At 48.7% G+C, this 13,586-nt stretch overlaps 1 protein-coding gene across 1 annotated transcript; it reads left to right on the forward strand.

Moving 5' to 3' along the window:
* The first annotated feature begins 10,615 nt into the window (after positions 1-10,615).
* On the forward strand, positions 10,616-13,586 carry LOC120641890 (transcription factor bHLH112-like). The gene is made up of 7 exons (XM_039918199.1): positions 10,616-11,157; positions 11,296-11,812; positions 11,943-12,059; positions 12,231-12,296; positions 12,470-12,535; positions 12,695-12,751; positions 12,884-13,586. Exons 1-7 carry the CDS (start codon positions 10,790-10,792, stop codon positions 13,034-13,036), a joined length of 1,344 nt encoding a protein of 447 aa, XP_039774133.1. The 5' UTR covers positions 10,616-10,789; the 3' UTR covers positions 13,037-13,586.

Here is a 13,586-nt window from a genome sequence, read left to right on the forward strand (position 1 = left end):
TAATTTCTTTTTTACTGACGCCATATCCTTATTGGACAAACATCATGGCTATTGCGTTAAAGAAGAAGCACAAGACTACATGTTTGCTTCAGAGCTAGTATCCTTATTGGACAAACATGGCTATTGCGTTAAAGAAGAAGCACAAGACTACATGTTTGCTTCAGAGCTAGTGACATTACTTAGTATTATATTGTACACTATACACTATCCTGAGAATTCTACAATCCAAGTGCCAGCCTGACTAGAGACTTCATGGGAGTGTGGGACACCTAACTGAACATCATATCGCCACACCACTTACCCAATCCATCCAGTTATTAGCCGCAGATTCCTGAAAGCCTTGAAGGCCCTTTTGCTCTGAAATGAGTGTGCATGGCCATGGCCGGTGTGGCGGTGGGTGTTGCAGCGGGGACAGGGGCTCATGGAGCTGATGGAGCCATATGTCTAGCTGCAAAGCCTTTCGGTGGTAGCCCAGCCCCGATCGATCGGGCCCTTTTTGTGATCTACTAATCCCAAAAGCCGCCGGGCAACTCGCCGTGTCTCCTGCCGGAGGATTCCTAACACCGGCCATGGCTCCAGATCCTTTGCAGGCTGCAGTTGCAGCTGCAGCAACCACGGTCACCTCTGAAACAAGACCTGTGGTAGGATCTGATGAGCAGGCCTTTGACTATCTGAAGTGAATGATTGCCATTTAAGAGCATCCGATCCTGTTCATAGTTCAGACTTCAGAGACCTAGTAATAACATGTCGTTCACTGAAGACTACTTGGACTTGCCTTGCATGGATGCTTTGGTCCGGCCCCGCCTGGTTAGTTGGTATTTGGTAGATGCAAGTGCACCTCAGGCCCCAAGTTCCTTCCTTGTTGCCGGGAAATGGCGGCAACGCGGTTCAGGTTCAGGAGCAATTGGCGGCTTAGGACGGTACTCCTACACCTTCTCTCTTCTGACTTGGATTCATTTCACTTCCACGTACAACAAGTTCTGATTGGTGCCACTCATGGATTAAATTGCAGATTATCCAAGATTAATGAGATTCCCGTGATTAATGGGATTTGACGAGGGCCGGGATTGCCCAACGATCCAATGTGTGGCCTCCTAATATTCCAAGAATACCATATATTTATGGTGGTAAAATTTAAATCATATAATCATTATATCATTGGGGAAAAGGAAATACCATTCAAAAGCTTGAAAGCAGCTCATTTATTATGGCTCAACACGCATCATATAAAAGAAAAGAAATCTGCAAATAATTCTACCAGCTAACAAGGCAAGGTCATTGCGACGGCAGCAGAGCCTCCCCTAGGTTACTAATGAAATGGTGCCACCTCGCCTTTTGTAAGCATGAACTTCTTCTCGGCGTCGTAGGAAATTAATCAGACAGCCAAGTGCATCACCTCCCTTCAGAAACGATGTAATTTTATTTTATGTTGATGTCTCGGTTGTGAAAGGGGTTCTACTTTAATGAAATCTGGTCCCTTTCTAAAAAAAACACATATGGATTTCTTACTTGTCAGGGTGTAGCTGTTGTCAGAAAATGTTAAACTTTGAAGCAGGCACCAGCCGGTAATGCAAATGATATTTTTTTAGATTAAGGGAATGCTCCGGCCTTGAAGTAATGCAAATGATATGATGCTGCAGCTGCTTGCTCGTGAGGATGCAACCGACCCCCCGTTTGGGAGAGCTCCCTGGGAGCGCGCCGGAGCTAGAGCAGGCGGAGCCACATTGTGTGGCTATGCCGGAGCATCCAAAAAGCACTCCGGCTCTCCCAGCGCGCCGCGCAGTGCACTGCACCCGCGCGACCGTTTGGTGCGGCTCCGATTGGAGCTGTTGGCGGAGCCGCCGGAGGAGCCCTCCAAAGGGAGCCTGAATGAACTGATGACATACCACGGCCGTCTAAGCTAAGAACCGGGGCAACTGAGTTGTGTCTTCACGGCTCCGACGATTCAGAACTAGGGATCGTAATACACGCTCAGCGATTGCTAATTCCTGTTGGAATATATGGGCTTAGCCCATTCCAATGAGACCTCAAAGGCCCATGTGGGAGCAAAGGGGATGGTGGAAATTAGTTCCACCTTGCTAGTAGAAGAGAAGTTTCATCTACTTAAAAGTAGAGAAGGCACCTCACCTACCAAGTTATGAATATACAATGTGCCCATGAAACTCACCTGGGATAACATAAATTTCTTCTAGAAGTCCCTATCACATCAAAAGGAATTTTTTTATTTTATTTTATTAAATAAAATCTGTTTATAAATGTTTTTTGACAGCTGAGTGCTTTTTCGCGAGACGAATTTAATGAACCTAATTAATTCATAATTTTCTACAGTGATGTTACAGTACCATTCGCTAATCATGGATTAAGATACCTCATTAGATTCGTCTCGCAGTTTAGCTCTAGAATTCTGCAGTTAGTTTTATAATTAACATTTATTTAATACTTCTAAATACTTAAAAAGTCTCTGGGACTTTTTTTAAGTCCTATTCCAAAACACGCCCTTAGTACCATCTCGCCTGCCAACACACGCGGAAGCTAGCTTAAAATGTCAGCTCTGTAACCTTGCAGCACGACCTTACTTGTACAGGATCTTTCCTATAGGCTCGTACCGCTGCACTTGCCTGGCCGGCCGGGGTGGCCCTCAGGTTTGTCTGTCAGGCTCTTTTTTTTTTTTGCCAGCTATCCACCTATGCTAATTTCTTTTTTTTTACTGACGCCATATCCTTATTGGACAAACATCATGGCTACTGCATTAAAGAAGCAGCACAAGACTACATGTTTGCTTCAGAGCTAGTAGTGACAGTACTTAGTATTATAGTATGCACTGTCCTGACAATTCCACAATCCAAGTGCCAGCCTAACTAGAGACTTGATGGGAGTGTGGGACACCTAACTGAACATCATGTCGCCACACCACTTACCCAATCCATCCAGTTATTAGCCGCGGATTCCTGAAAGCCTTGAAGGCCCTTTTGCTCTGAAATGAGTGTGCATGGCCATGGCCGGTGTGGCGGTGGGTGTTGCAGCGGGGACAGGGGCTCATGGAGCTGATGGAGCCATATGTCTCGCTGCAAAGCCTTTCGGTGGTAGCCCAGCCGGAGCCCCGATCGACCGGGCCCTTTTTGTGATCTACTAATCCCAAAAGCCGCCGTGCACATGGCGAGAGATGGCTCCCAGCCCCGGGCCAACTCGCCGTGTCTCCTGCCGGAGGATTCCTCTGACACCGGCCATGGCTCCAGATCCTTTGCAGGCTGCAGCTGCAGTTGCAGCAACCGCGGTCACCTCTGAAACAAGACCTGTGGTAGGATCTGATGAGCAGGCCTTTGACTATCTGAGATGGATGATTGCCATTTAAGAGCACCCGATCCTGTTCATAGTTCAGACTTCAGAGACCTAGTAACATGTCGTTCGTTCACTGAAGACTACTTGGACTTGCCTTGCATGCATGGATGCATGGTCCGTCCCCGCCTGGTTGGTAGATGCATGTGCACCTCAGGCCCCAAGTTCCTTCCTTTGTTGCCGAGAAATGGCGGCAACGCGGTTCAGGTTCAGGAGCAATTGGCGGCTTAGAACGGTACTCCTACACCTTCTCTCTTCTGACTTTGATTTCTTTCACGATCTCTGAACATTGCGACAATCTTGGAGCTGCACGGACGGATGCAGACTCTGCTAGCTGCTATTGTTTGTCAAATGTCAATGTGTGCCTGAATCTCGTGGAGTCAACTGGACGGCACTTATGATCCAACTGCATGCCACGTTCAGTTCGCACGGACACTAGGATCAAACATGATCGCACCTGGCACCATTTCATGAATGATTCATGTCGAAAGTAGTCTAGCCCCAACAACCGGCCTACGAATGAAGTGCGCGAAACCACCTAGCTAGCTAGCTCGATTTGCTTGTTGCGCGTACGAATGAACTCGATCGCACGATGAATTAAAAGAAGACGGCAGCTGGTCGATCGAAAATGAGGCTCGATCGAGTGTGTCTTCTGTTCATATGCTGTTGCTAGTGCCTAATAATGAGGTAAGCACCTCCATGGTCAGAGCATCATATTCATATACATCTGGCTGCTGGCAATACGCATCTTGCTGCAGGGACGTTCAACTAGTGACACCATGCGGCGGCCATCACGCCGGAGATCCCCGAATGGCTCGCCGGAGTTGCTCATCATGGCCGGTGTCGGGGACAATTTCAGCCTGACACAACGGCGCAACCTACTAGCAGGACGTACGATAGATAATGCACAGAGGATTATACCTCACATTTCCCTCAAAAAATGATTAAGCAAACGTTCTTTTTTTGTATATAGTCAAATAAAATTTCAAATATTTGAAGAAGTAGACGGTGCGGCTTACGTAAGGCGTGCGTCAGCGAGGGAGAGAGAACGCACACAGCAACTGTGTGGTGTGAAGTACAGGTGACTCGGCAACAGGAAGTTCGAGACAAAGCAGTACGTATATCCCATCCAAGGAAGCCAAAAAGGAAAAAAAGGAAAACAAATGCTACTAAAAAGGCGAGGGGTCAAAAAGGGTTTGACCCGTGCACCCAGGCTGTGAATGCGATAGACACTGTCGTGACAGGCCCATCCGATCCGAGCCGGCCCATCTTACCTAACACAACCACGACGCGCCGGCCCCGGTGTCAGTGACGAGAGAGGAGGAGAATCTGTCTGTGGGCCTCCGGGCTGGCGTCAGAGCCCACCTGAACTGTTGGCTTGTGCTGCCTAGCTTGGGGGTCCATGGGCGCTGACCACCATACCATGTCGATGGAGAGTTTTCCGACGGTTCACACCTGCAACATCATTAAAGACAAGCAGCAAGAGTAAACACGTAGGAGTAGAAAACAGGATGAAAAGCAAACCTTGATTATTCAGAGAATCACTCTTGCTGGATTTTCGGTTAGATGAGCACGCAGTATCTGCGGCTGCTCGCATGCATGGATGCCCTTTCTTGGCATGCTTTGTTATGTAGCGTGCGTGCGGTGTATCACAGACTGGATCGGATCATGGGTTGACTAGTAGCAGTGGTATAAGCAGGCAGCTGTACCATCAGCTGAGAGCATGTTCTCGGACTCAGTTAATAAAAGGACTCCCTCCGTCCAGTTAATAAAAGGACTCCCTCCGTCCTGCAAGGTATGTTATTCTAGATTTTTTAGAACATATTATGTTTGTGTAGAAAAGACTCTCCTATTCCTAATTATTAAGTATTGGGAATGTGCTAATTAAACTAGCATGTCTTTTCCCATGCACCTTCCCCACATATACCTCCCCTACATGGTTGCATGCCATCTTTTTATTATAAAAGACCCGAAAACGATGCACAATTAAGATGGTTGGGTTCACTCTCAACCTAGAATGATATACATTTGAGGACAAATTTCAAACCTTAGAATGACATACATTTCAAGACGGAGGGAGTATATAGTACTCTCTGATGTGAGCTAGCTTGCACCTAGCAAAGCGTGCTCCAAGTGTTGGTGTTAATCTATCGTGTAACCAAGAACAAGGTAGCTAACAGAGACACATGTGAGTAGATTCTCAAACTCCTTGTGCGGCTGTCGGTTGACCTCTGGGTTGGATAGATCTCCCGGATCACTCCAGCTGAGCCCTCCTAACCTACACACTTGTTGTTAGGCAGGCGCACACACTGACTCACACTCACAGCAGGCTGCAGTTGCAGTGTCATGACTCACTAGTACAATTATTTGTTGGTTTGTTTGTTTATTTATTTATGAAGTATGCGCTGACAACACGAGACCAGACGGCGCAACCCCAACCACCGTGCTAGGGGGTCCAGGCAGGCCGAGTTAGCCGGGCACCTGTCGGGGGCGCAATGGCCGGGGTCGACGGTGACCGGCAAAAGTCAGCGCACGCTTTGACCCATGGCGTGGCGACCCCGGATCGGAACAGCTAGCCAGCCAGCAGGAAACTGTTTGAAAACCCCAGTCAAGTCGTGGGCCCCGCGCCGTGTCAACGCGGGCCGGGGCTAGCCTAACCGCGGGGCAAACCAAGTCGTCGTCGCCGCATCATCGTTGGGCAGCACTGCGCGACGCGTCGGCGCGTCGCCCCGTCGTCGCGTAGCACGATTCCGGCCGGGCGCCAGCACGTCAAACACGTCGTCCTCACTGCTGCCGCCCGTGCTTCGTTTATTTTGTCTCTGCTGGCGCGATCGGTGTCGACGCGCGCGACGGCGATCGGCGGCCGGGTGATCAGGTCAGCGTCGACCTCGTCGTCGTCGTCGTCTCTCGTCGGCGCGCGCGTGCTTGCACGTGGTACACAGCACGGGCGCGAGCGATCGAACTCTCGCGGCCGCCGCCGTCGTGTTGCCTCAAGTGCCGCGCGCACGCCTGCGCCGCCGGCGTGGTGTTCGTTCCGCGCGCGCGCGCGCTCCACCAACCGGCGGGCTGGCCGGGATTATTCTCCCTCCGATCCCCGATCCGATCGGATCCTTCACAGCGCGCTGGGTTGCCGCCGGGTGCATGCCCTCGGCGGCACGGCAGGGCAGGGCGCCCGCGCGCGCGGACAGGTTGGTTGCCGTCCACGCCGACGACTCCTCCACGTAGATACCACACCGAGGCTTTCCTGTGGCTTCTGAGCACGTCGACCAAGCACCTCACCTCAGGCTGTCTGCGTGCAGATGTTAGTGGCGGCTTCGTCTGAGACGTACATGGAGCAAAATTACCGCCAAAGATAAGCTTTTTTTAGCCCCCCACCGGTAGAGGGGAGTATTGATTGACCACTAGGTCGCCATTAGGGCTAATCCAATCCCGTGACGAAAGGTCGTGATCCCCAGGTTCATTCCGCGAACAATTTCTTAATTATACCGCAACTAGCAGGAGCAGGAGCAGGAGCGATCGATTCCGGCCGGCACGTATTATTATTATTCCGCTGCGACTGCGTGCAGTGGTGGCAGCCAGCAAATGAGTAGGAGTTTGACCGCCCCAGCCCAATGATTCTCCCCTCCTCGCTCGCGCTCCATCCGGATGGATGGTCAAAGCTTTGTCGAGACATGCCAGCGACGTCGATTCGGACACGGGAGAGAGAGAGAGAGAGCAGCTTTTGACTCGGCCTCGGCCTCCTCCGGCCTGGCCTGGCCTGCCGGGGCGCGGTGTGTGGTGTGGAATGAATGGCCCGGCCGGGGGCCGGGAGTGGGCGGCTGCCCTTTTCCGGGCACGCGTGCGACCCCCCGGGCCCCGCGCTTTTGACGACGCGTTCCGACGGACGCCCCGCCCGCCCTGCTTGGATTCATCCGCCCGACTCCGCCACTCGCCTTCGCCGCCCCGCCAGCGAGCTCCTCCTAGACTACTAGTCATAAGCATGACGTCAACGGGTGGTCTTCCCTCGCCGGCCGGCCGAGCGACCTACCGCCGCGCCGGCGCCGGCGCCGGCGGCAGGGGTCGTCGTCTGCTAGCCGTAGGCCGGCCGCCGTCTTTCGGTTCAGAGCAGACTTTGCCAGCCAACGGAATGCATGCAGGCATGCATGTATACTGTACGCCGAACGAAAGATGATTTGCATCGACTGATGACGACGCTGCTAGTACGCCCCTACCTAGTACTTTGCATGCATTTTACCAAAAACTTTCTATTCAAACTTTTCAATTTTGCGTCAAAATTGAACGTCAAGACGAGAATTCCGTGCGTGTGCCGTGTGGCATGGACTACGATCGACTTGCAGAATGCTAGGCAGACATGCGTATCTTGCTGGTTGGACGTACACGTACATGGATGTACTCCATATCCGAGGTCGAAATTAAGAAAATTAGAGGAATACGTACGTACAGATATACGGTGGTTGGCCTGCTGCTGGGACTCCGGAAGAGGAATATAGGTATACGGAGAAAACTCCAAAAAGAAAAAGGCAGATCGAATCATAACAGCCATGCCTCAGGGTACGTTCCTCCATCACATCAACTTTACCAAACCATACCGATACCTGTCGACCTGTAATTATACTTTGAGGTTCATCAAAGAATTGAAAAAACATTCTAGTAGCTACACATATTATTTCGTCTATTTCTTTTTGGGATAAAATAAATAGAACTGCGCTGCTGCTGATCGATAATTTATTAGCGCCGAAAGCCTCTGACTTTTTGAATTAATATTGTCACCCGCAGTACATGTTTACGCATGCATGCTCCCTGTGTCCCTGCAGCCTTAGCACAAAATAAATCAAACTGCAAATAGCACGTCATCATTCTTCGGCGACACTCAAATACAGAATGATTCAGCTACAACTAAAACATCATTCATGCTACAATGACAGGCGTGCTATTTTTTCTTTTAAAAAAAGGCGATTTGATTTCATTTAATTTGTGGAGGAGTCCAGGGGCAGATACGTAATTTGGCGTCACGATAGCGACGTCAGGTTTATCCTCTAGTGGTACGGTCGGACGAAAATGCTAATAACAGTAAAAAAGTAAAGGTGATGGGCCAAGATTAAAAACAATTATCGCTGAGAAAGTAATCTCCTATAATTATATAAAATGGATTGCGGAAGAATATGGCACGCACAAACAAGACTTCTAGGGTACAGGAATTAGGTGCAGCAGTACTACTAGCACAGCTACTACTGCAGTTCACTAACCCGGCCTTTTTTGGTTAGGTGAAATCATCAAACATTCCCTCTAATTGGTGCAATTTATTTAATTTGCTTACGTTGCTATCACCAAGACTTTCTTTCCCAAGTCAACGCCTGCTCGCTTTGAGATTACTTAGAATTTATTCCCTACTATATTACTTATTTGCTTGTTTTGTTTGTAAATGAAAAGCAACTATAGCTGCATGCATTATTATTTACACAGATTATTCGACACGTACAACATCTATATCCTGATTCTTATGTGTGAAAAACATGGGGAGCACAGTTCAATTATTGAGAATCTATCTCTGGTTATATCCACTCCAATATAAATGAGAGAATCCCGAAAAATTGGTTATGCTAAAGCGTGCTGACGGGAGCATTCGAAGAAGAATGTAGACCAAAGAAAAAAAATGGAGAACTAGAATGTCAATTTTGTATAGCTAGATAGATGTGACATGTCCGTAGAAATTAATGAAATGGAATTTGTTTTGTCTATTCTTCTTTGTTCTGAAAATGGTAATATGTGCATGTGTGCTCCTATCGCTATCTAGGCATACCACCACCAATTTGCTGACTAAGCTCAATTTGCACCATATACATTATGATCTGCTTAAAAATGGTACTCCCTACGATAAGAAACTATTTATTATTTTGGGCAACAACATGAACTTCAAAAGGAGCTCTGACTACCATTTTGTACTTTAATTTATTTAATACGTTTGATAAAATAATAATATTCACTAATAGTTTTTAAGACAAATCTACTCATCTTATTCTTCATGAGAACTTGTTGTGTATATTTTGATAAATTAAATAATTTTTAAAATGCTTGAAAAGAGTACCACGTAAATATTTTTTATTAGCTAGAGTGAATCGTACAAAACATTATGTGTGAAGGCCATACTATCACTTTGCACCAGGTTTGAGCATTACGTGATCGCAGGGACGGATCCAGCGGTGGGTCTGGAGGAGCTCAAGCCCCCCCCCCCCACACACACACACACACACTGCACACAAACAATTTTGAGTAAGGAGGGAAGGGGAGGGAGGTTGGAGTAGGAATAAGCACATGAGAGCCCCTCCTGAGCTCAATTCCACCTCCACCACTGCCATCGTGCACCAAGTTTTGGCTGATTCTCACTCCACCAGATTTAAGATTTACGTTGCACCAAACGAAGCCATATTATGGTGAGAATTATGGTGAGAAGCCATATTGCATCAAACAAAGCATTTTGATCATTAAAAAGAATGAGAAACGAGAGACAACCATATATCAAGCTTCGTTTCACACTGTATTTTGGAAACGAATTCGTTTTGCACTTCGTAATGGAATTTGTGACCCTCACCATCATAATTTTTTCAAGAGAAATAAATGGTCCATATTCCGCGCGATAATCATGCTCATCGCTTGTCACATATAAGAAACCACCTCGGTGCTTAGTTGACATGCGGTCCCAAGGTCACGTCATCCAATTAAGTGCTAAGAGTTAGTTGGTCCTAAGTGTAAATTCTTGGCTAAAACCTAGTAGTGCTTTATTAGTGCAAGGTGTAATAATGAGTGCTTAAGCCAGTTAAAATTTGACAGTATGCATGGCTTCATTTTTTTTTGCAACTCAATGTTTCCTTTACCTTACTCGGACTTGCAGCCAAAGCATACATGGACATCAAAATAAACCCTTATTAGACCGATAAAAGATGTTTATCTTTTTTTTCTTCCAAATTAAACGAACCCTAACCCTAAGAAGCTACTACGAGTAGAAATGGAGTAATAGCACCATGCTAAACCAAATCTAAGAAAATATATGCATGCAGTAGCAGTACTCCTACACTAAGCTTGCTTAGGGTCGTTGAACTACCGATGGATCATGATCTGTTGCACCAGAATTACCTGACGCAATGCCAGAAGACCGCCTAACGACTCCGCCGGTTAAGCTCAGCAGGTCAGAAAGCCAGCTGAAATTCTCCTCTCCGATCCCCTCTCTTTTTTTTTTCCAAACGGTTTATATATACACAACCCACACATCCCCATCCTTTCCACTACTCATCAGCTTGCTCAGCTCAGCTCAAGCTCAGCGCTTTCCCCTCCCTGCAGCTTGCCCAACCCAACAAGCTAAGCGAGCACTCACCACACACTCTCTGTATCGCTGGCTAGCTACGCGCGCGATACCGTCCGAGCTAGAGACGGAGCAGATTACCGGTCTTTCGACGGCATGGGGGATCACGCCGAGATGTTGCATGCCGCTCCGGCCGTCGTGTATAGCGGCGCCGGCGCCGGCGGCGCTGCCCCTCATGGCGGCGGCTGGTGGAACGCGGCGGTGCCCGCGCCGACGTGCTCGACGGACCTGGCCGGGTTCGGCACGTGGTCGGCCGCCCTGTCTGCCAGCTACGATATAGCGGTCGAGGGGGGCAATAAGGCCAAGAGCGCCACCACGGCCTCGTCGGAATCGCCGGGGAACAACAGCTCCGTGACCTTCCAAGAACCGGCCGGCGTCGCCGATCCGGTCGTCGGCATCGGCGCCGCCGTGCACCAGCAGCCTCTTGCTGCTGGTTACACCGATTGGACAAATAATCCCTACATGTAAGTTCAATTTGCTGATTGATTCTTCTCTTAGAGTCTAGACCTGATTGGCCACCGACTTGCTACACATTGTATGATGATGTGCAAGCTACTGCTATCACATGGCGCGCGCTGAGATCTATGCGTGTGTCTGAACAGGAGCGGTGGAGCAACTTTGCATGGGTTCCTGCAAGATTGCCACCAGGACATGAGCTCAAGAACTGAGCAGCAGAGCCCCATGGCCGCATCAAGCTTGGTGAACCCTGCATCGAATAACCTAGCCCTGCAAGGTCACCACCAAGAACAGGACCACCACCACCAGCAGCTGCTCTCCAGCTTCGGATCCGACCTGCTCCTGTCGCCGACCTCACCGTACGGCTTCCAGTCGTCGTCTCTGCTAAGAAGTCTCATGGAGCCGACAGCACCGGCGGCGGCGAAGACAGCTTTGCCGGGGTTCCAGCAGTATGATCAGTACGGCCAGCAGGCGGCACCAGCAGTTGCGAGGTTCGCGCCGGGAGCTATCCGCGAGCCACTCCAGTTCACCAATGACGCGCCCTTCTGGAACTCTTCTGCTGCTGGGTTCGGCGTGCCGGCGGCGGCGGCGGCGCCTGACCATGCTAGCGTTCGTTCTGTCAAACCATCGCCGGCGCCGCGTGCAGCAACCCTTGCATTAAAGGTTGGTACTACATCTGAAAGATGCAAATTTTTATTTCAAGACAACGGCAACATTTTGGCTATAGCAAACTAGGTATGTAGCTAGACCTAGGCGTAACAATAATATAATTAACCTTTGTGATTATGAGTAGACTGCGTTGGAAGGAGTAGGGGAGTCTAGCTCAATCACCACCAAGAAGAAGGCTAACGGCGAGCCGGCGTTCAAGAAGCCGAGGCTCCAGACGCCGTCGCCATTGCCAACCTTCAAGGTACGTCGAGAAACCTAGCTAGCTGCTAGCTCTATTTCACCCATGGTGAACTCAACCTGGTTTTCTTAAACTCCACCGCATTATTTGATGTTGCATAGGCCATGATTGAATTGAACACCCAGATGGATCTTTATATTTGATAAAGCTCTGCATGTGTGCAACACATTTCAGGTTAGGAAGGAGAAGCTAGGGGACAGGATCACTGCACTCCAACAACTAGTCTCTCCTTTTGGAAAGGTGAGGGAGGCTTTTCATGACTAATGCTGACCATATTACAAACAAAGCTAGTAGTGCTTGGAACTATGTTTCAACATCTCTTCCCTGCAAAAGACTTGTTCCTTTTTCTACTCCTTTCGAGATCTAACGCAAAACATACACGAACTCAATCTTATTTCTCGATGCGCGTGCAGACGGATACTGCATCGGTGCTCCATGAGACCATCGAGTACATCAAGTTCCTCCACGACCAAGTTGGTGTAAGTGCGCGCGTCGAGTACCATGATTCCTTCGCTTTTTAATCATAGCACACCTGGAGCGCCATCAATCGCACGTTTTCTCCACACGAATCATCAGAACAAAGGACTGATCGATCGTCAGAGCTGCATTGACATTGTGTTTGCTTCTTGTTTCTGCAGGCCCTTAGTGCTCCATACTTGAAGAACGGCCATCAAGTGCACGTGCCCCAGTTGCAGGTACACAGTCACTGTGGATATATGCTGCATGCTTGGTCTCCTTTTCATTGTTGATGGATCATGGTACTTGCTGAATGATCTGTTCTGTTCAAGTGTGTGCTGATCGCTTTGCATGCGTGCGTCTCGTTTCAGAGCTCAAGTCCCGAGAAGTCCAAGGACAGTCATGGCCAGATATCACTCAAGGGCCGGGGGCTGTGCCTGGTCCCGATATCCAGCACGTTCGCGGTGGCAACAAGCGAGGTGCCCGTCGACTTCTGGACTCCATTTGGCGCCAACTTTAGGTAGAACAAGGCTGGAACAGCTCTGATCAGAAGCGTCGTTGAACGAATTAGCTACGCAACAAAAGTCGACCGACCTGATGATCGATGATGTCTCTTAATCTCGTCTACTAGTATTTGATCATATATAATTCATAGCTATAGTACTGAGCAGCAGCAGCAGCAGTAGGAGCTCTGGCAGTGACAAGGATAGCACACTGAGCTGCTAGCAGCTAGCTAAGATGAACCTTTGGAATGAGTGCTTGAAGACTTGGATTCATTCTCCAGGTTCATCCGTCAGAGAATACTAAGGGATCAGCTAATATATTATTTGCGAGAGCACAAGTCTCTACTGATCGTCAGCAGCTTCTAATTGAGATTGGTTGTTAGGTTTCATCATTGGGTAGTTGCAAAAGGATTTGTTAAAGATGTGTAATGGTTTTAGTTTAAACTAGTGACGACGATGGATCATCAAAGTGTGTAGCAGGTTTCTATTGATTGTACTACCAAATAAAAGTGGCATCTCTTGGAATATTGATGAGACCTCGCTTTTGGCTAGCTTCTCTTTTCAATCTAAA

This window comes from Panicum virgatum, chromosome 7K, assembly GCF_016808335.1.
Source record: "Panicum virgatum strain AP13 chromosome 7K, P.virgatum_v5, whole genome shotgun sequence".
NCBI classification, from domain to species: domain Eukaryota; kingdom Viridiplantae; phylum Streptophyta; class Magnoliopsida; order Poales; family Poaceae; genus Panicum; species Panicum virgatum.